This window comes from Gastrolobium bilobum, unplaced genomic scaffold, assembly GCF_033153095.1.
Source record: "Gastrolobium bilobum isolate Gb01-03AN ecotype WA unplaced genomic scaffold, APGP_CSIRO_Gbil_v1 utg3161, whole genome shotgun sequence".
NCBI classification, from domain to species: Eukaryota; Viridiplantae; Streptophyta; class Magnoliopsida; order Fabales; family Fabaceae; genus Gastrolobium; species Gastrolobium bilobum.
The window spans coordinates 567,628-590,929 of record NW_026899561.1 but is presented as its reverse complement, the minus strand read 5'-3'; the positions used below and the strand labels follow the sequence as shown (position 1 = coordinate 590,929).

At 32.2% G+C, this 23,302-nt stretch overlaps 3 protein-coding genes across 4 annotated transcripts; 2 read left to right on the top strand and 1 right to left on the bottom strand.

The window, feature by feature from the left end:
- Window positions 1-748: 748 nt before the first annotated feature.
- Window positions 749-1,916, top strand: LOC133291535 (thioredoxin-like 3-3). Of its 2 annotated transcripts, XM_061489813.1 has the most exons (4): window positions 749-994; window positions 1,218-1,243; window positions 1,326-1,409; window positions 1,564-1,916. In XM_061489813.1, exons 1-4 carry the CDS (start codon window positions 812-814, stop codon window positions 1,781-1,783), a joined length of 513 nt encoding a protein of 170 aa, XP_061345797.1. In that variant the 5' UTR covers window positions 749-811; the 3' UTR covers window positions 1,784-1,916. The 2 variants fall into 2 exon arrangements, with proteins under 2 accessions (XP_061345797.1, XP_061345798.1); XM_061489814.1 differs by lacking the exon at window positions 1,326-1,409.
- A 97-nt stretch (window positions 1,917-2,013) lies between these two features.
- Window positions 2,014-3,594, bottom strand: LOC133291515 (S-adenosylmethionine synthase 3). The gene has a single exon (XM_061489787.1). It carries the CDS (start codon window positions 3,430-3,432, stop codon window positions 2,260-2,262), a length of 1,173 nt encoding a protein of 390 aa, XP_061345771.1. The 5' UTR covers window positions 3,433-3,594; the 3' UTR covers window positions 2,014-2,259.
- A 15,739-nt stretch (window positions 3,595-19,333) lies between these two features.
- LOC133291520 (transcription factor RAX2-like) lies at window positions 19,334-21,218 on the top strand. Its single transcript, XM_061489792.1, has 3 exons — window positions 19,334-19,679; window positions 19,808-19,937; window positions 20,190-21,218. The coding sequence occupies exons 1-3, from the start codon at window positions 19,544-19,546 to the stop codon at window positions 20,890-20,892; spliced, it is 969 nt and encodes a 322-aa protein (XP_061345776.1). The 5' UTR covers window positions 19,334-19,543; the 3' UTR covers window positions 20,893-21,218.
- The last annotated feature ends 2,084 nt before the right edge of the window (window positions 21,219-23,302 follow it).

Here is a 23,302-nt window from a genome sequence, read left to right as displayed (position 1 = left end):
CTTTCTCTTTTCATGATTTTCACAGTGTATTTTTTCTTTCACTTGAAAAAACATAATTCTATGTTATTTAAAGGGACAAATATCAAACCCATAAATTTTAGGTGAGTTATCTTATATCCAATCTTAAGCATTGATCCATTTAAATTTAATGGTCTACATATGTAATAAATTAGAATAATGAAAAATAAACAAAATCAAATGTTAAGCTTCCCCTTGATAATTTATATTTTACGCTATTTTTAGTTGGGATAGGATATTGTGACACTCAAGTTGTATTACACCAATGTGACACCCAGTCAATCTCACCGTTAGATCGCTTATGTTGATCCAACGGTTATATTTATTTCCATCTTTGTATGGTCATGATTTCCCAAATTTAAAGTGAAAGCATTAAATATGGGAAATCATAACCATACAAAGGTAGAAATAAATATAAAATATTAAATTTGGGAAATCATGACCAGATGGAAATAAATATAACCGTTTGATTAACATAAACGATCTAACGGTGAGATTGACTGGGTATCACATAGGTGTAACATAACTTGGGTGTCACAATATCTTATCCTTTTTTAAGTTTACCAAAAAGCATGGCCACTTGAGGAAGAAGTTTGCAAAACTAGTTATAACAAAAAAATAAATAAAAAATTAGAGTACAGTATTAAATTAAATCAGATTCCAAATTTTATTGTAGAATAATTATTTACTGTTTAAAAGATGATAAGCAATACATTATACATATGATTCCGGAAGGGAGAGCGAGAGAGATAGTGGTAGACCGGTAGGTTAGGCGTTAAGAAAAGAGACAAGAATGGAGGGAAGCATAGGCATGGGTGTGAGTAGCACTAGCAGCAACGAAGACGATAAAGCAAAGAAAGGGTTAGAAGGCACTGCCATTGATTTACCCATTAACCGTCATGCCAACTTGAAAAGCGCTTCCAGCGATGACGACTTCACTCACATTCTCGCACACATCAAATCCTCCAAAACTCCCGTATGCACCCCCTACTAATTCCATTTCCTTTCTTTCCTTATCAAAAACCAACAATCGAAAATTTCCAACAACCTCGTCCCTTCACGTTTTCATTTCACACACTTCACGCGAAACAAACTTTATTATTATTTATTTATTTTTTTATTTATTTTCTTTATTGCCTTGTATGAGATTTCTTATAGGACATATGTAATTTATTCTTCTATTACAAAATTGTTTGCAGGCTGTTATCAATTATGGCGCTTCTTGGTATGTTACGTTACTACTTCTCCCTAATTATTTGTCTATCCGAATTATTTTTAGCTCGTTTGAATTTGAATTTGAACACCAGGTGTTCGATGTTGGAACTCTTCCAATATTTGACTTCAGTGGAAATTCGGAACCCTATAGTTTCGGGAAACCATCTCCTTTTCTGGTTGAAGTTTACTTTACATGGTGTTTGGAAATCAGTTTGTTTGGATTTGGATGATGAATGGAATTGAACATATTGCCATAGCATTATAATAGTGGTCAAGAAACTCAATATAATGTGAAACACAATGGAATGATATTGTTTCATGGTTTTTCAGGTGTCGCGTTTGTAGCCAAATTCTCCCCGCATTCTGTAGGCTGAGCAATAATTTCCCAAAGCTTTCCTTTATATATGCAGATATTGATGAATGCCCGGAGACAACTCAACACATTCGATATACCCCGACCTTCCAATTTTTTCGAGATGGTGAAAGGGTAGATGAGATGTATGGTGCTGGAGAAGAAAGGCTGCATGATCGCCTGTGGTTGCACTCTTGAGGAAATGTAAGAGATAAACATTATGTTTGCAATTTCTCAATAGATGTAACATTGTCAATCATCAAAAATTCAGTGAATGTCACGATAAAACCTAATTATTGCATGTCTCCATTAGAAACTAGGGCCGTAGGAAACTGACTTTTATGAGATAAAATTTCATAATTTGACCACAAAAAAAAACATCCTAACTTTATAAAACAAGATTGTTTGGAAACAATCAATAACCGTAACAGTAAAGAAATTTAAATAAAGTGGTAAAACCAAAAAACAAGAGGTAGCTAATGCTGCATGCTCCTATTGTGCTAAAGCGTCCAACTAAGAGACATCATCTGTGCTCCCTTTTCTCATCCAAGCTGTGAAACATATCTTCAATAAGAGATGTACGCATTGAAGCTCCTTTATTTTCTTTTAACCCAAAATCTGAAAGATGGCTACGATGATAACCACCTGTAGTAGCAATGCCATGGCTGGTTAACTCAAGCTGTGGGCTTGAGTATCTTCACGGTCTCCCAAGTAAAATCAGGATCATCACGTCCAAAATGTCCATAAGCAGCAGTCTTCTGGTACCTGAAGTTGCCTCCTCTTGTGAGGTCAAGATTGATGGCAATCATTCCTGGCCTGAAGTCAAAATTCTCCTTAATTAGAGTCAAGATGTCCTTGTCTGGAATCTTTCCCGTTTTGTATGTGTCTACAAACACGGAAAGTGGCTCTGGGACTCCAATTGCATAAGAAACCTGCACAATACAACGTCTGGCAAGCCCTGAAGCTACTACGCTTTTTGCTGCCTGCCTAACAATGTATGCACCACTCCTATCGACCTTGGTTGGATCCTTGCCAGAGAAGGCACCTCCACCATGAGCACCCCAACCACCATAGGTGTCAATGATGATCTTCCGGCCAGTGAGTCCTGCATCGCCATGGGGTCCGCCAATCACAAACCGACCAGAAGGGTTGAGGTGGAAGATTGTCTTGTCATCAAGGTATTTAGCTGGGATGACAGGTTGTATCACATGCTCTTTCAAATCTTGAGCAATCTGTTCGTTTGTGACAGTTTCGTCGTGCTGAGTTGAGATGAGGACTGTGTGGACGCGGATAGGGACCATTGCTCCTTTTTCGTTCCGGTACTCAACAGTCACTTGGGTTTTACCATCAGGCCTCAGCCATGGGCATGTTTTATTCTTTCTGACTTCAGTGAGCTTGGCACCAAGTTTAGTAGCAAGGACATGAGTTAGTGGCATTAGCTCAGGTGTTTCGTCTGTAGCATAGCCAAACATGTGGCCTTGGTCACCAGCGCCAATTTCCTCGGGTTTTTTGGTCATGTGACCATGAACTCCTTGAGCAATATCAGGGCTCTGTTGCTCAATGTTGACCAGAACTTTGCAGTTGTCAGCATCAAGACCAACATCAGCTGACACGAACCCAATGCCTCTGCAAGTGTCTCGAACTATTTTCTCGTAGTTCACATTCGCCTTGGTTGTGATCTCACCAAAGACCATAACCATGTTAGTTTTTGTACAGGTCTCACAGGCCACCTTGCTCTCTGGGTCTTGCTCCAAGCATGCATCGAGGATGGCATCTGAAACCTGGTCACAAAGCTTGTCGGGGTGGCCTTCGTTTACCGATTCTGAGGTGAAGAGGAAGGTGTCCATCTCTGATATTTAAAAAAAAAATACAAAAAAGGAAAAGGAAAAAGGGGGCGGCAGGAGAAAAAATGTGTTAAATGGTGTTATGCAAAGAAGCAATGGAATCAATTAACTTGAGAACATAATGGTCAGTATTCTGTTGTATGAACCTAACAATCTTGATTTAATTCCCACATGCCTTTAACGGCCCACCTAATTAATAGATTAGAGCTGTTAAATGCAAATGAAAAAATGTTAAGATTTAGTGTAAGATTGATGGAAGAGGATCTTCCCATACATAAGATGTTGCCATCCATTATGAGATAGCTCATTGTCATGCAAGGATGATTATAATAAGAAAAAAACAAAAGGTCATGCTGACTTTTGTTGTTCAATGATTCGTATAGAGTTTTGCCTTGACCGTTTCGACCTACCTTGGCAAAAAATAATTAAAAGGAAGTGAGTTCGATCGAGGGAACTCTGACCTCACAGCACAAGTGCCTTTGGGTAGAAACTTCTGATTGCATTTTATTCCATAACTGATTCTTAAATAAACAATACCAGATAACTATGCAGAAAAATAGCAAAAAAATAACAACCTACTGCACGCACGACTACTGCACGTTCCAACTACATTCCTACTTACGTACTTTATTGGCTTAAAAATAACAAACAAAAAACCCCAATAAATCTCATTATTTGAACAAGTTAAAATATCTTCCTAACTTTTAACTTTCATTTATTTTTGGATCTAAGAGTGTGAGAAATTCGTATTTGCCAAGGCTACGTCAGTTGCATTCCAGACAAATAAATCTCAAACCACCTAGCCAAATGTTTCAATTATCTTTCCTACATAATTGACATTTTCTTTCTTTTAATAACCAAAGAAGAAGCACAAACGTCACAAATAGAGAACAAACAAGCCAATATAGATCTGCAAGTGCTGCAGCAAACAAGAGTAATATACCAGATCAATCAGAGGATAAACGAAGAACAGATCCAAATCGTCAATGGCAGTAATTTTTGCATAAATTGAATATTTAAAAAAAAAAAAAAAACTAAAAACGAAAAACAAAAAAACACATTCAATTATCATAACAAGTGCCAGATCTAAACCAAGACACAAAAGAAACAATTCTACAAGGCAGGCACTGAAGATTTGGATCCAAGATCTGCTAAAATACAAATGCTGATATAATCAATAGTAGGAAACTCAATTTTGATGAGTTACAGATTGAACTACGAGACGTGAAAGAAAAACAGATACGTACCAAGGAGGAGGAGGAAAAAGAAGAAAGAGCAATGAGAAACAAAAAACGTGAGGAAAACAAAGAGGAAGGCAAACAAAAGCGGGTGAGACTTATATATAGATATACACGCAGATAGAAAGAGAAAATAAACGAATGACTCGCTCTTTTTTTTTTTTTTTTTTTTTCTGGATATTACTCTCTTTATATATATATATATATATATATATATGGAAAAAAAGTTTCCGATGTTACTTTAGACAATTTTATCTAATGTGCATCGAAACGACGTCGTTTTGGGTTAAAAAATTAAAAAATTAGAGTGATAAAGACTTTTATAACCCTGAAATAAATTAAAATTACAAAAATACCATGATTTCCGTCCCAAAACGACGTCGTTTTGATGAACATTAGATAAAGTTATCTAAAGTAACATCAGAAAAAACAAACCCTATATATATATATATATATATATATATATATATATATATATATATATATATGGCTTTAATGTTTCTATAGTGAATGTAGATAAGTTATCTACATTCGCTCTCTCAAAACGACGTCGTTTTGAGTTAAAAAATTAAAAAGTTATAATGAAAAAGACTATTATAACCCTGAAATAAATTATAATTACAAAAATACTTTGATTTTCGCCTCAAAACGACGTCGTTTTGGGCTCACTGTAGATAAATTATTTACATTGACTGTAGAAAAAGTGAACCATATATACATATATATATATATATATATATATATATATATATGAGGTAGGATCCTTTGACACCGGTGTAAAATTTGAAATTTGACACCTCATCTGAGAGCCGTTAGATCAAAAAAGATCAACGACTCTGATTTGCAAGCATGTGACACCATTGATCTTTTTTGATCTAACGGCTCTCAGATGAGGTGTAAAAATTGAAATTTGACACCGGTGTCAAAGGATCCTATCTATATATATATATATATATATATATATGGGTGAACTGGTTTGGCTCGGCGGACAGGCCTACAGCTCGACTTACGTCAGGCCAGACCTGACCTAGTATATTTCGTAAAATAGGTCAGGTTCAAACCTTCAAAAAAGATTTTTTAATAAATAGGCCGTATGTCCACTTTTACAAGACATGGCCTATAAGCCTATAGGCTAAAATAAAATAAGTATGGCTTGAAGAAAAAATAAAAGGTATAAATTTAATCAACTAAAATTCTTTTATAATTTAATTATATTCGATTAAATTTTAATAGGAAATGACTTTATTTTATATGTAGGAGGAATCAACGTCTCAGCATGTTAGATTGTGTATATGAATATATTAAACAGTTTTTAGGAGAGGTTATACTTACTTTTTTTTCTTACTATTTTTTACTACCAAAGTTAACCTCTGATTTCCGATAATTTAACCATTATAATTTATTGGGTCATACTTATTAATTAATTATTAACTCTCAATAAATTACAATTATTAGATTTACGAAAATTAACGGTTAGGATTTGGTAGTAAAAGGTAATAAAAAAATATAATAAGTATAACCTTCCCCAAGATTTTTTGTTTCTTAATCTTATTTTTTTTTTCTATTCTTTAATCTTGTTTTTTGTTTTCTACATTTACAAATTGTTTACCAACTTACTTGGAATTGTAAATGCAGATTCTAATAAGTTGTTGTTGAGTCTGTTGACATTGAAATTGTGATTTTTGTTTTAACAACATAATTTGAGTTTTTTGTGAAGTTAATTCTTGAATTTGCTTGAAAGTTAAAATTAATAAACTAACGGGTCATGTCAAATCATTTGTTTATATATAAATAGGACAAGTCAGGTTAACAATTAGACTCCTAGTATGCTATCGGACCAGATCAAATTAAAAAATTTTAATATAGACTTGGGCTTGTCGAAACAAGACTCGCCCCAACCCAACCCAACCCAACCCAACCCACTTTCACCCTTATACATGTCATTAAATAATAAATTAGGAAGTTAAGAAATGAAATCATATCTTAGGCAATTTTCTTACATAAATGTGAATCAATCATTTGGTTCTTGAGAAATTCAGATTCACACTTCACAGTCCTATACTATTAAGGCTGAGAGCGATCTGGACCTTGATAATGTTATTCTATTGTAACTTGACACGTGTCATTACTTTCCAAGTAGTGGACTATCACTACCATATGGGCTGAAAACACATTGCTGCTGATGTAGTCTTTGGGACTCCGAGAATGTGGCAAATGACCTTCTTCGATTATGGCTGCCACATCCTGGATCTGTCACTTGTAGGGGTGTAAATGGGCCAGGGTGGCCCAGCCCAGCTTACGGCCTGGCCTACATTGAGCCCAGCCCAGGTCCGGCCTTTCAGAAAAGTAGAGTATGCTTAGGCTTATAAAAAAGCTTTTTTAATAAATAGGCCATAGGTCAATTTTGTCAAGCCCGGCCTACAGCCTTGTAGGCTGGCCTATTTAATTTATTAAAATAAAATAATATTTATTTTATGTGGCAAAGACACAAAGTACCAAATACCAATATCTCTTACTTTTTGTGCTATTTTATTTTATGAAAGGAAAACTTGTTTAATGTCTCCAAATTTTACATGCTGTTGCAGCTTAATACCATGGAGCAATGGGTACCTTGCTGGATTATGATGTTACTGATGAAGATCTTTCAATAATACTCTTCTTTCCCTTGTCTTGATGGTGGTTTAAAGATTTTTAGATGAATGACATTCTCTTGTAGACTTTATTTCAGCATCCAGTAATTGTATTTTTCTTATTTTTTCCATTTCTTTGACTCTATTCCTCTATGATATACATTCTAGAGCTGAGGTATTATGTTGACTCTTTCTTTTTTGTCATTTTTTCTTATGAGAAGTACTAGTGTATGCATGAATGGAACTTTATTTGCTCTATACAATTATTTTTTTTGGTTATTATATATAGTGAGAGGCCTACAAGGCCTGTAGGCCATGTAAGGCTTTCTTATTTTTGATAATGGGCCGGGCTTGGCCTACAAATAAAGCCTTTAATAGGCCAGATAGGCTGAATTTTTTTTTGACGTAGGCTTGGGCCAGGATGGTCAAAGCCCAGCCCAACCCATTTACACCCCTAGTCACTTGCTTTACAGCCACACGTATGTGCTTAACTAGAGAGAGTGGTTATTAATGCGGTTTATTTAACCTGTTTATAATTAAAAGTGTTATATATATATATATATATATATATATGCTTGAAAGCATTAAATGCGGGGAATCATAATCATACAAAGGATAAAAACATTAAATGTAGGAAATCATAAATATACACCTGTAATTGCTGTACGTAAAACGGCTGAATGCGGGGAATCATAATCATACAAAGGATGAAAACATTAAATGTAGGAAATCATAACCATACACATGTCGTTTGTAACAGCCCCAAACCCTGTAGCAGGATATTGTCCGCTTTGCCCCGTGCACAAGCACCGTCGAGCTCACGGTTTTACATTTTGGGTTACCCCAAGAGGCCTCCTACAAGGAAAGGTATCCACACCCTTATATAAGGCATGCTTCGTTCCCCTCTCCAACCGATGTGGGACATTACATCCTCCCCCACTGGGAATACAGCGTCCCCGCTGTACACACCGGTCCAGGGCCAGGCTCTGATACCAACTGTAACAGCCCCAAACCCTGTAGCAGGATATTGTCCGCTTTGCCCCGCGCACAAGCACCATCGAGCTCACGGTTTTACGTTTTGGGTTACCCCAAGAGGCCTCCTACAAGGAAAGGTATCCACACCCTTATATAAGGCATGCTTCGTTCCCCTCTCCAACCGATGTGGGACATTACATCGTTGTTGTACGTAAAACGGCTGCAGAAATGATTTTACTATATATATATATATATGTTTATCATTTCTCAAGTTGCTTGAGATAATTTTATCTCCGGCTACTAAATCATAATCGTACAAAGATTGATCAATGGTAATAAAAGAAAAGAGAGAAAAAGGAAATCATAATCATTCAAAGGTAAATCATATAGGAAAAAATATTTCTCGAACAGCTTGAGATAAGTTTATCTCCGGCCACCCCAAAACTACGTCGTTTTGTTTATTTATTTCATTATATTAATTGATTTACCTTTGAATGGTTATGATTCCCTTTTTCTCTCTCTTCCCTTATTACCATTGATCCATCTTTGTACGATTATGATTTAGTAGCCGAAGATAAAATTATCTCAAGCAGCTTGAGAAATGATAATGTTCACCAAAACGATATTTTTTTGTAGCAGAAATTATGGTATATTTGTAATTTTAATTTATTTTAGGGTTATAATAATTTTTATTAATCTAATTTTTTAATTTATTTTAAAGTTACTATTGAGTAAAATATTCTTCGCGATACAACCAATGGAGACGTCCCGAGATGTTATTATTAAAAATAACAAATATTTTAACTAACCTCCAATATTTTACAGGTATAAGTATGGAGGCACAAGTTTTTTAAGCCTTGCTTTGGAGATAATAGTTAAGAATGTAGATTGGTAGGAAATAGGATGAACAACCATAAAGGTAATCAATTTCAACGTAGTTCCATCGCATCATTTAATACCAGAAAGCAGAAAGTGCATCTTATTATAATTTGTTATGAAAATTTCTTTAGGTTGCCTAACGCACCTACCGATGATTCTGAAGACATCAAACCCCAAAGAAAATGGTCAAGGCAAGAACAAGGGACAAATGGAAGAGAAAGGATGTTTAAGTATTTTTTAATTTATTCTTATTTATATAAAGGGAGTTTTAAATTGTTTTAAGGAGTTAATTTAAAATAGTCAATTTAAATGATTAAATTAATTAAATTATTTAATAAGTTGGTGGTTAATAATTAAACGATATATGTGTACGCCATATATAGTGCAGTTTTTCTTTTTAAATACCGTATTTCATTTATTTATTTTTTAATCGTAAAAGAAATAGCGAAAAGAACAATATATTAAAAACAAGAAAGACACTAATAAAACAAGGATAAAGTGTGTGTCATTTTAAAGGATGTAAAATTGTGTCATTTTAAGAGAGAGAAAGAGATAGATAAAGGAGGAGAGAGAGTTGACAAAAAAAATAAAGGTGCGAGTCTCACTTCTTTGTGAGAGTGAAAAGACATAAGTTGTGTCATTTAAAAGGATAAACACTTTTCTCATAAAACAAACAAACTAACAAGAAAGACTATGTTGTATATTTTGCAAGATAAAATAAATAAATAATGAGAATGTTATGGACTCATATATAAAGCCCATTCATCGACAAGCCCAACAAAGGGCAATTCACGATATTAATCAGATACAACTAAGGAAGGATAATCATAAAAGATATCAATTCTAATATGACAACAACATGACATATCGACTTGGGTCGTCATCAGAAGCATTGAAGGTACAGAATTTATTATCAGGTAAACTCTATAAATAAGAGGTAAAACTTACAGTTATGTTACGCTCTTTCTCTTATTGCTGTCATTGTGCACCCCTTTGGCAAAGTCGTTTAGAATTCTTTTGTACATGATGATCTGCTTGACTCACGGGTATTTAATCCATATATACCTTGAAGAAGACATCGAGATTCAAAGGGCTAGAACAGAAAGATTAAACAATAATCATCCAACAAATGTTATTCCAAGTAAAACAAGAAAAAGAGATATTTTCTTATTCAAAAAAAAAGAAAAAAGAAAAAGAGATATTTTTTATTATTTGTTTAAAAAAAAATAAAAAAAAGAGAGCTTACCAAAAAAATAAAAGAAAAAGAGAAATCAGTGAATTGCTTAATACTTTATGTATATGTATTAAGTCACACGTTGGAAGGTGAGCGAAACATCCAAGTATACAATATGTATAAAAATGAAGAGAAAACTACAATTGCAAATTACATAGGATAATGAATGAAATTTTCAAACATATAACATATTCAAAAATTAAAAAGAGATAAGTCATCATCCTATACTTCATTACTTAAACTCAGGCCAATGTCACTATGCCCCGGGCCCTTTATTTGACTTAAAAATTATTTTCGGTTAAGTCAATAATTTAAAAAAGATGAATGTTATATTTATTACCAATTAAATTTATCATTTCTTATCACTAAATTATAGATTGACAGAAATCAATGATTAAAATTTAATGGTAAGAAATAATAATTTAATTAGTGATACTGGTAAGTATATCTTTTCTCTGAAAAGAAAGGGAAAATTCACCGATTTTGTATCAGCTCAATCGATTTGGGCTCAATGAACCGGAAACAATCCGGTTGAACCAACTGGTCTGATACCCAGTTTTTTAATCAATGATTCAAAAATTGACATGTGATCAATTCTTTATAATGATAGCAAGGATTTTTATTTATATGAAACGTATATTTTGTAGCACAAAAGTTGAGTTAATAAATGGAATTATGTTATGTTATGGAATATATTTATATCCTAACTACCTATTCAAGAATTTTTTAATGAATAATGACCCAATTATCCTAACAGTATGGAATAGTAAAGATAAAGAGGATGAAAACCCTATTCCTAAAACAAAAGAGTGGAATCTTATATCAACTGAAAGATCTACATAGCCCAAGAGATAATCTCTATAAATAGAATGCTTAAAATCTCATTTACACATTGTGAACTTATTTACTACTACTGTCGATACTGTGCATACACTTATGTCTCAGCTATAAATTTATTATTTGTATGTAATAATTAAAATATTAGCTATAAACTAATCAAAATATCTATTGTAGATCTCTAAACACATATCTTACAATATTATTATACGATTTTCTAAGACCAAAAGAGTATATAAACCCCACCGCTATTTATTTTTTTCCCCCTAGGCGCCGGTCCCCATATTGCAAAGCGAGAATTTTTTTTTTTTTTGAAAGATAAAAAGCGAGAATATTTTTAGAACATGGAACATCACAAATAACTTTTGATTTGTCGCTTCTCGGTGGATTATTTTAAATGAAGAATCTAACAAGAATGAGAAAAACACCCAAACTTTGTTGAGTGATGGAACCTTCATAGAGACTTGTGAAATAACTTTTTGGTTTGATCGTTTATAATACTTTATTATATATCCTTCCTCCAAAAACAATAGGCTTTTAGGTACATCTGTATGTAACGCATAACTAGAGATGTTTGGTTGAGATTTTTTTTTTTTAAAATCTTAATTTTTAAAAATATAATTTTTACATTCAGTTTACAATAATATTCGAAAATTAAAAATTTAAAAAAATTTAATTTCTTAAAAATTCTGAAAAAATACCACGTATAAAAGCCCCTAAATTATTTATATAAGTGTTGTTTTTCTCAATTACGATGAAACGTCACCCTTCCCGCACACTCATCGAATGCTGAGCTTCTTTGTCTTTTTTTTTTTAATGCTTATATTTGTGTAGGAATGAGATTTATTTTGTCAGCAATAGCAAAAACAAATATCTCTATTTATATATATTAAAATAGAATTCGCTTTTTCTATACTAAATGTCAATAATCTATCTATATTAAATCCAAAATGATAATATATTTTGAGGTAGAAATTAATATATTTTTATAATTATAATTTATTTCAGGATTATAATAGTCTTTTTTATTATAATTTTTTAACTTAAAATAACGTCATTTTAAGAGCAAATATAGATAACTTATTTACAATTAGAAACATTAAAGCCATTAAAACAACTTAACCTCTACAACAATACGACAAATCACCCTTATTATAGCTTAAGATTAATCATATAACTACCATCCTAAAAGATATTGAGTTAAATTCTTAAGAGTTGAAACTATTAAAAAGATAAAGAGATTCAAATTCAAAACCTGATATATATTTTTTTAAAAAAATTAATCATGTATTGTAGTCTTCTATCCGCCCCCTTTAAAATTCCGGACTTTTTCGCGCAGAGAGGTTTGCTCCCAAATTAAACTTTTGATTTTTTTTTTTTTAAGACAAAACTTTGACTTTAAGAGGACGAAAACCGAATTTCAGTTTGAATTAACATCTGTACACATTTACAGACAAATAAATCTTCGTATTGTTGTTGCCAAATAATTCAAGTATTTATATTATCACAACATTTACATGTATGAGTGTATAAAATACTCAAGTATTTTGATTGTTTACACGTGTTATGAAAATTCAAGATATTTGAAAGTCCAAGGTTTTTCACTTTTTTGTGTGTATATATTATGTTGTTGATATTGATTTATTTTTATTTTTTTTATATTGATATTGAATTTTCAAATACATATAAATGATACTTAGCTAGAGCATCTTATATATTTTTCACATTGGTCGAATTATATTATTTTTTTACAAAAGAATAAAGGTCATACCTCGCAACACATTATCCTTGTATACCTAGGATTTAATGGTCTAGGTAAGGATTTTATCATTAAACTTAATAGTCGCTTGTGTTGTTAGGTCATTATATGTTCATATAATGATTGTGTTAAAACTCGAACTTAAAAATCAATGGTTAAGCTGAAATAACCTCGTTCAAGTTGATTTAGGTGCTTCGTTGTAGGGTTTGAAGTTTCAAATATATATACAAGTGTCCTTCATTTGATGATAAAAATATGAGTTCGCTTTTTCTGCAGTTACTGCAGATAAGTCATCTGTAGTAAGTCTAATACGATGTCGTTTTGGGCAAAAATTATAGTATTTTTGTAATTTTAATTTATTTCAGGGTTATTATAATTTTCATAATTATAATTTTTTAATTTTTCAATCCCAAAATGACGTTGTTTTGGGAGTAAATGCAGATAACTTATCTGCAGAAATATTTTTCCGTAAAAATATATCAAAATAATCATTCAATTAAATTCAAGTTTTGACATTAAATTAGTGTTCCGAAGGATCCATTTGATATCCAAAATTGACATTGAAAAATTAATTTGATGTCAAAATTATATTAAAAGATTATATTAATGTATTTATTATTGGATGACCGAAATAAGTGTTCTTCTTTTTTATTTTAGTTTTTTAGGAACTTTAACTACCAGATCACGCAGAATCTTTAACTCAATTGCATAGGCTTTCTACCTCAACTTTTTATTTTTTTGGTCAGTTAATTTCATAACTTGGTCAACTATATTTTCTTTGTAAATATGACATTTCTTCAACGATATTATTGTCAGACCTGCTGGGAGAGCTCGTGGTGCACGGGTCCTTCCGCATATCTCACAAAATTGTTTTAATTAAATCGACTCACCATTGCTTGTGTATAATCAGTGTGTGTGTGGTTTGTAACTTGTAACATGTTGGTGGCTTCCTTGAAGCCCCACTTCCACTTGCAGCACCTAGCATGCTAATTTTGACCTCTGTCTAAACTTTAAGGCATTTAGTGCATAAGTGTTTTTATTTATATGATGCTTGCTCACTTAGTTTTTTTCAATTAATATGGGACTATATTTAATTATTCACACTTGTATTCTTCAATATTTTCTCCTCAAATGTGAGTTTTCAGCCCATATCTTTTCCTTGATCATTACAGCTGACCAATCCCACCATTGAGCTCTAATATCATATGTTGAGCTTACAAGGTGAGCCTGTGACAAGAAAAGATCGTCAACAATGGACCAAGTGAGCAACAATATTAAGTGAATTTGAAACATCACAATCAAATTCAATGTGAGATTACATTTAATCATTCACAATTAAATTCCTCAATAATTATTTTTCTTTGCTCACATCTTCATCGAGTTTGACGTAAACGATTATATAATCTCTAACAGTGGCGGACCCAAAAAAAATTTATGTGTGCACACTTAAGGTGGGGGTTCGGGGCAGCGCCCCCGAAGATTTTTTTTAAAGAAAATTTTAAATGTATTAATTGTAGGGGTTAATTGATCAAAAACCAACCTCTATCGATGTCTATTTGATCCAAAGTTGACCACTTTTGTTTCACAAAAAAATGTAAAAAATCTCATGCAATTCTCCTCCACTTGATAAAGATTGAATTTCAGGAATCATTGATGTCCATTAAGGTTTGGAGCTAATAAGATTTATGTTTAAAAAAGAAGAAGAAGAAGAGACAAAGCAATGTAGTAGGGTTTAAACTTTAAGCTTTTAATTATATGGTTGGTTTGGTGGGTTAGGTCTATTTTTACCTTTTTTTCTTTTCAATTTTTTTAATATTTTTTTTTTACTTGACCTAAATCACTTATTCCTTTAAAAAAAAAAATTCAAATTTTTGTGTCTGTATATGCAAACACATGCAATAACACCAGTCCGCGAGTGATCTCTAACTTTCTTTACTTATATTGATATAGATGAAAAAATAAAATAAATATTGAACGTGTTGAAAATTTTGTATCTGACAAGAATTGAAAGCGCATAAGATCGACGAATAGGGTTTACGAAGTTAATGAAAAGTGTTATCTCTTGAAGAAAAAATAAATAAATAGAGAATTTGGACTATTGAGACAGGCCAAAATTAGCGTGCTAGCTGCTGCAAGTGGAAGTGGGGCTTCTCGAAGCCACCAACATGTTACAACTTACAACCACACACGATAGACAAAGTGTCATGAATAAGAAGTTGGATGTGAAGATATATATTTTTATATTGAATAGACATAATTATTTATGGATGAACGAACATGATTTTTAACGGATGAACAAACACGACTCTTTACTATTAATAAATATCTTTTATCACGATCAATCATGATTTATAAATATGGAAGAAAATCAGATAATATGAGAGACTTTTCTGTTTTCTCTCTCATTCCGAAACTATCAAAAACCTTTTTGAAATCATTTTGCATTCATCTTGCATTTCATCCTAGTGCGATTGGTCAGATATAAATTGAGTTTGAAAGAGTATTCAATGTGAAAGTGCCGCCATAAAAATAAAAATAAAATATAGCTATTCTATCATAGGAGATATTTATCCACAAATATTGAGTACCATATAGAGAGCAAAATTATCTTAAGGACATAATATCTAGTGTCTTGGATTTTTCCTTAATATATTTATATATTTTCGTATGGTACACTTTAACTGTGTATTATTATATATTTTAATTTTTTGTATGTATTTCATAGAATTATGTATATTGTTGAAATGATTTTTCTAACACAAGTTATTATCTTTCAATAATTTTAGCATTATTTTGAACAACATTATACACAAGCGATGGTGAGTCGATCTAATTAAAACAATTTTGTTAGATGCCTTGGCCAGAGACGATAATTTTCTTACTGTAAGTGGGGCCATTATAATTATATAAAGCCTATTCCATTTTTTCCCGGCTTTCTCCATCAGAAAGCAAAGTCATGTGTAAGGGTTGACAATAATGCAATGTATTATCCTCTATATATAATTACTCACAAGCACGAATATACCAATTAAAGATTTTATATTCGCTTCGTACACGGATAAATTATATTTTTGACAAACTTTTTTCGAGTTAATTTTTAGGTTTGAGACTTTGAGTTAGACTCAATTAATTTTTAATTTTTGTGTGCATTATAGCCTACATCAGTTTAAGCAGTTTTTTTTTTAAAGCAAGTTTTTAGGATTTAATTAGACTTACCACATGATTTTAAAGGTCATAATTATCCCATGCAAACTGATAAATTAGTTTCATATAAACAGTATGGCTCAATTGATAAATTATGTTTCATGTTGATAATTAGTTCTATATCTTAGAGTGTGAGAACATATTTTATTATCTTCTTCTTTCTCTATTTTTTTTTTTTTTTGAGATTTCTCCATAGATTGTCCTGCACATTTAGGATTGAATTCAAGATCACAAATTAAACTAAAATAATCTCTTATCAGTTGATCGAAATGTTTGGTGGTTTATTAATTATCTTCTCTCTTACTATATATAACCACATGTGTAATTTATTATTTTTGGTTGATTACATATAATTTAAAAAGATAATTAAATAGTTAACAAACAATTTATTGAGATAAATACATCATCCCAAATCTTTCTATACTCTTTTTATTTCGCACCATTCTTAGTAACAATCTCTTTTATAAATTGTTATGGACTTGAGTAAGGTCTATATCCATAGAAGGCCCAGACGACACAAATCCAAAGATAAATTCTATAAATAAGAGCTAAAGATCATATGTATGATTGATTTTTCTTAACCCTACTTTATGCAATCACATAACACATACACCCACCCTGACTTGGCCAAGATCATCATATAGTGTGTCGTGATTCGCTACTCCCAAAATACCTAATCCATAAGTATCTAGAGAGAGCATTAGATCCAACATCGACCAGCTAATCTTTGGTTAGACATCTCTGCGTCAGGCAGAACATAAATATTTTTCACCAAAAAAAAAAAATCTCTTTTACAAATATGGCTAAAATTTCTTGTGCTTATGTGTGTGCTTACTTATTCCAGCTGTTAATATTAAAACCAAAGGGAAAATTTTATTACCCAGAAAGGGCAAAAAAAGAAGTTCACTTTGAATATAACGTTCCCATCTTATGATGTTCACATCAATTAATATGTATATCTGTAGCGTATCCATGATTTTTTGTGAAGTGACAAAATTTTATATATATTCTAAAATTTGAAATTAAAAGAAAAGGGATCCTTGTGAAGGGGCAGAATTATATATAAAGATTTATTTTGTCAAAACATGAACCAAAGCTAAAATTAGGGAAAATAGTGCGGTGCCCACCCTACACCCTCTCGGTTCGCTCCTGATTAGTTTCCCGATTAAGATGCATGTTTACAAGTTATTATAACCTATAAAATATGGAGTAGGATATATTAATCACAAAATTTTTTTATCAACTTTATAACTAATCTAATTACCGTTGATTTCTGTCAATCTAACGGTTATAATTTATTGAAAATTAATAATTAATTAATAAATGTGACCCAATAATTTCTAATAAATTATAATCGTTAGATTGACGGAAATCAACGGTGATTATGTTGATTGTAAATGTTGCAAATTTTTTTGGTGGTAAGTATATCTTTCCCTCTAAAATATTAGATAAAATGCATCATACACTTTCTAAATTCTGTAACCTAGTCAAACTGAAGTTAATGTATAGGTTGAAAATCCAGAAAATATTGGTTTTTAGAAATTAAAAACTTCAAGTTGTGAAAAAGACTTATGAAACATCACAAGCTGCGGCATTACTAATGCAATGTTGATTGTGAACATTGACAAGTTTATCGTTTTGGATTGGTTCATAATGAAAATTCTCCCTTACGATTATGTGATTGTCAAGAGAGACTTAATCGCTTGCTAAGATATTGAAGGGATCAACTTTTGCAACATTCGAATAATTAAATCTTGATATTTAGTTTATTTTAAGCTAAATGAAGTAAAAATTATTTTTGCATTTTTGTTTTTACAACATTCACCGTTGAATTAGTAAAAATAAAAGTGAATTTCTATGATTAAATATAATTTATTACAAGTTTTTATATTTTTTAAAATAGTTCTTTGTGATTAAATATCATTCGTACTCCTCTTTAACCAGTAAACCTGTAAGCACATGCTGAGAAAAGAATAATCACACATTTAAATTAAAAGTCCAAAGACATATAATTAATCCACTTTTAGATGAAGTGGATCTTATGAAATTTAAGATAAGTTTAATTTTGATTCATAGTTAATATAAAAAATATTACACTATCATCTACTTAATTAGTTGAAGAAATTGTGAAATCTTCACGCAATTCTTTTCAATTATATTGCAAATTTATCATTCTTTACATGATGCATTATTTATAAAAATAAGATAAGGAGTTACTATGTTTATTTAGTTTTTTATATCGAATACACGGTCGAACTCTTGTATATAAGATTATATCTTATTATAATTTATTAGGGAATGATTAATTTATATCTATATAAGAATAATAATTTTAAACCTAATTCTGGCTGTTAATCTCATTTGCATCAGGCGGGTCATAATATTGATAAATTAAAGTAATTAAATACACATAAGATCAAATCTTATTTTTGTATAGATATTAATATAACAATATTATCAAATATCTATCTCGGACAAAAAGATACTTATACATAATACTTTTTCATTGTGATTTTTGAATTTATAGGTCGCACATAAAAGCCTACAAAATGCATTATTTCCAAAAATATATTGAAATTATAGTAATATTAGTACAATTGCAATATTGTAGTATAAATTAAACTCAATTTCCCGTATTTATAAGTTTAATCATCCATCACCTTATAATTAATACTCCCAAAGTACATTAACCAAGCATTAGAAAATAAGATTGAGTACCATCAGTAGGTGCATTAATTGGCTGAGATTATTTCATATTGAGTTCTAATATGCAATTATGTTAAAAATTTAAATTTTTTTGTGTCATTCTTTAATCCTACTTAATTGGAGTCGGATTAATTAGGTAATCAATGAACCATGAATTTTTTATTTTTATTTTGAAAAAAGCTGTGCACTATGATAAGAAGCAGCATATAATTGAACCTCCAACTTGATAATAGTTTACTCATGACTTGGCCCATTGCTTGAAAATGTGTAGCAATAGACCATCATTTTCTAGGAAATATTTTTATACACGTCATAACTTAGGAGCCGACTTTGGATACATTCAAATTGTGACCAAGTTAAACTCCTCCTTGCACAAGGGCCCCTATATATAAATGGCGATAGAAGGTTCCGTAAGCTAATCAATGATGGTTTTGCAAACTGATAAGACAAGTGAAGTTACAGAGGCTGTTCCCTCTGACTTGTGCTATTTCTTCTCTGACTAGAAAAATCTATTGTTGCTTGCCCCCCATCCAGCTTTCCATTCTTTAGGAGCCTTTGTTGTTAATTTATATATAGTGTACCTTTCTGAGTTAGACTCTCACTGCATAAACCAAGGAGTGTGTGAGAGTGAGTTAGAGGGAGAGAAAGAGAGATGGGTAGAGCTCCTTGCTGTGACAAGACAATTGTAAAGAAGGGACCATGGTCTCCTGAAGAAGATGCTAAGCTAAAGGAATACATAGAGAAACATGGAACTGGAGGGAATTGGATTGTTCTCCCACAAAAAGTTGGTAAGTTCATGGACATATTATGAGTCATATATATTACTCTCTTGAAGCTAATGATAGCATGCTGATATGTAAGGATCTTAACTCTTCTTCCTTTGTTTTGTGTTCCTTATTGGGTTTGTTTTTTTCAGGTTTGAAAAGATGTGGCAAGAGCTGTAGACTGAGATGGCTTAATTATCTCAGACCCAACATTAAGCACGGCGAGTTCTCTGATGCAGAAGATAGAATCATCTGCAGCCTCTTTGCTAGCATAGGAAGCAGGTAGGTTTCATTTCACTTAATTTCATTAACTTCCATAAGCTATGAAAACCGTATAATTGATTTCCAATAAAAGAAAGAATCAGAGGGATATCACAATGAAACAATTGAATAGTTTGTTTTCACTTTTAAAGAAATATATTATGTACTTTGTTTTTAGATGTTCCAAATTTAGATCTGCTATGATTGTTAATGTTGTATAATTAGTAGTAAGTAAAGGTTCTTATCATGGGAATTCATCTTCATTAAGTATAGGTGGTCAATAATAGCATCTCAGTTGCCAGGCAGGACTGACAATGATATCAAGAACTACTGGAACACTAAGCTTAAGAAAAAAATGATGGCCATGAATCCTTCAACACAGAGGAAACCTCAACAAGCTACCCTTTTATCCATTGTTAAGAATTCAACATCATCATCATCATCTTCACTATTATCATTCAGAGACAGCGACAACTCCTACCACCACCGTAATGGATCTAGGTCCTTGTCCTCCTCATCAAGTCTTTTTAGTGGAAATTCTTCTAATTCAATTTTCCAAGCACAAGAAAGTTTCATGGATCCCACTAAGTGCCAATTTAAAGATAGCAATAGCATCTTTATGTTTGGAGGTGAAGCTACTAGTTGCAGCTCTTCTGATGGGAGCTGCAACAACCAGATTAGTCATGTCATAGAACAAGATTTTAAATATGGTGGAGAAGGGTGTGGTGATGCAACTTTTGTGGAGCAGATAGGTGCTGTTAATTGCCTCTACAGTGGGGTGGATGATACCCAGAAGTTGATGCTCTCCAATGCTGGTAGTGTTAGTGAGTTGACAGAGAAACAAAATGGGTTGTGGGGAGAAAATCCATTAGATTATGGTCTAGAAGAAATTAAGCAGCTAATAAGCACTAATAATTGCAACAACTTTTTGTTTGATGACAAGAAGACAGAGGAGGAAAGTGTCATGTACCACTGATGCTGACTGTGGATAAAATGAAGAAGATTTGAAGGGCCAACGAAAGGGGATACTTAGAAGATTCAGACTTGGACTGAGTTTATGCCTTTGTGGGAATGGATTTTTACTGTTGAATAGAACCACTTTCTTTGTTGAAAGTACATGGTAAAAGTTTTCTTTTTGCATTTACTTGGCCGAGGTATAACCCCACCCAGTTAAGCCATAAAGATGTCCCAAATAATTGAAGGAAGAAAAAAGAAAAGAAGCCTACACACTTAACTAGAGTAGTACTCTTTAGTCTCCTTTATCATCCAAACATAAACAAAGAGGCTTGCAGCAGCAATCCACTAATATTTTTCGTGTTTAGCATGCATTATCTACTATTATATTTAACATTTTTTTTAATAAAGTCAATCATGGACCTAAAAGCATAAATATCGAAGTGTAGAATCTTATCAATTACGTACTATTCAACATTAATTTTTTCCTTCTCCTAAAATATATGTCACCGTATTCTAATCAATTTTAACTTTTGGAATTATATGAACTACTGCCATAATAACTATCATCCAAATCTGATTAGGACAAGACAGGCTACGCAGTACGAAGGGCATTACAAGTATACAAATGAAACACAAGAAGTACTTACGAGTTACGAGTGTTTTCCTAATTTATTTGTTACATGGATTGTACATTAAAGAGAAATAACTACTGTGCTAAATTAAATATGATATATCAAAAATATTTAAAGGGAAAAATTAAAAATGTAATATCATTGTAAAATTATAATTATCCTTATTGAAAAAAATGTGTGTCCTCTTAAATACACAGATTAGGTACTTCTAAGAGAGATAGACACAAAAAGGTGTGGGTCCTATTGAAAAAATAAAGACAAAAAAAAAGTGAGTTTCACATCTTTATGTCAATCTATCTTAAAAAGACCTAAGTTTGTATGATTTAAAAGAACACAAAATTTTCCCTTATCTATATGAGCAAAACAACACAGATGACCTCACTCTTGAAAATCGATAATCACACAAATCGAAAAATAAAAGAGAAAAGAGATTTGACACAGTGATTTATGTTGATTCACCCCACGAGGCTACCTCCAGCTTGTCTGTACTATATTCACCTCAGTGCACCTCATTACAAGTCACTTATCTTACAAGGGAATATAAATAGGATTCAAAAAATTATAAGAACAACTATTCATGGACCCAAGCCTAAACTCTAAGAAAAATAAAATTATAATTAAGTCAGAAGCCAACAAGAGTACCAAACCATACCTCTATGGGCACGGGGGCACTACCCCATATACCCTAGTTGACTTTTTGGTAACCCCATCAACAAAAGTCTTCAACCGAATCCGAAGTAAGAATCATACTTAACCATCGGTACAAAATTTGATAAAGTTGAAGGGACGATTATTATTTGTATGACAAAAAAATGACATAAATAACGGGTTCTTATAAAGCAATATAAATTTAAATGGATATAATCACATTTCCTAATCCCTTACTCGCTCCACCACTGAGCGTAACTATGAGTAGAAGAAAATTACTTCACTGCCGTTACTGTAAGCATGTGAAACTTGCTTCTATAATAATGATGGTGATACATGGGATCCCATGGCCAATCCATAAGCGGCAATTATGGCATGATTATGAGAGAGAAAAATTTAAATTCGTAGAAATTACGTAGTTAAGTTAGCCTCATATTATCATGGAGTTTTTTTTTCTTTCTTTTTTTAGATTTAATTATCAATGTAAGACAACTTGTCATCTCCATTGAGAAATTTTTTTAAAAGCCATAGGATTAGGACTTGAAAGCAATACGAGCTATCAATTTTGATCTGAAAGTGAGTTAACTATAAACAAATTCAACTAGGGGAACAGAGATTTTAAAGATGGTATTTGATTAAAGCACGCATAAATGATTCAACAGATAAAAGATTCGCTATAGGAGATGAGTCCAAAGGGCTCTAAAAAGGCATGATCTTAGGATAATGATGCGTTGGATATGCAATTTAAATTTGTTGAGATATATAGTCTCATATTGCTTGTATGTGCAACTAATATGGAATTTATAAGGTCTTGGGCACTCCCACCATTTGAGCTAGTTTCTAGGGTGGTGTATCCCAAGGTTCTGATGATGGTATCAGAGTCTCGCCGCCTCCCACTTTCTCTTGTGGCATTTCTTAGCACAGGTAGGATGGGCCTGTTGCATTGTCCACTCTTCAAGCCCAATGAGCTCTTGTGTGAGGGGGCATGTTGAGATATATAGTCCCACATTGGTTGTATGTGCAACTAATATGGCATGGTATCAGATCCTCACCGTCCCCACTTCCTTTCTAGTGGAATTTCTTTCTTCGCACAGGTAGGTGAGCCTGTGCATTGTTCACCCTTCAAGCCCAGTGGACTCTCGTGTGAGG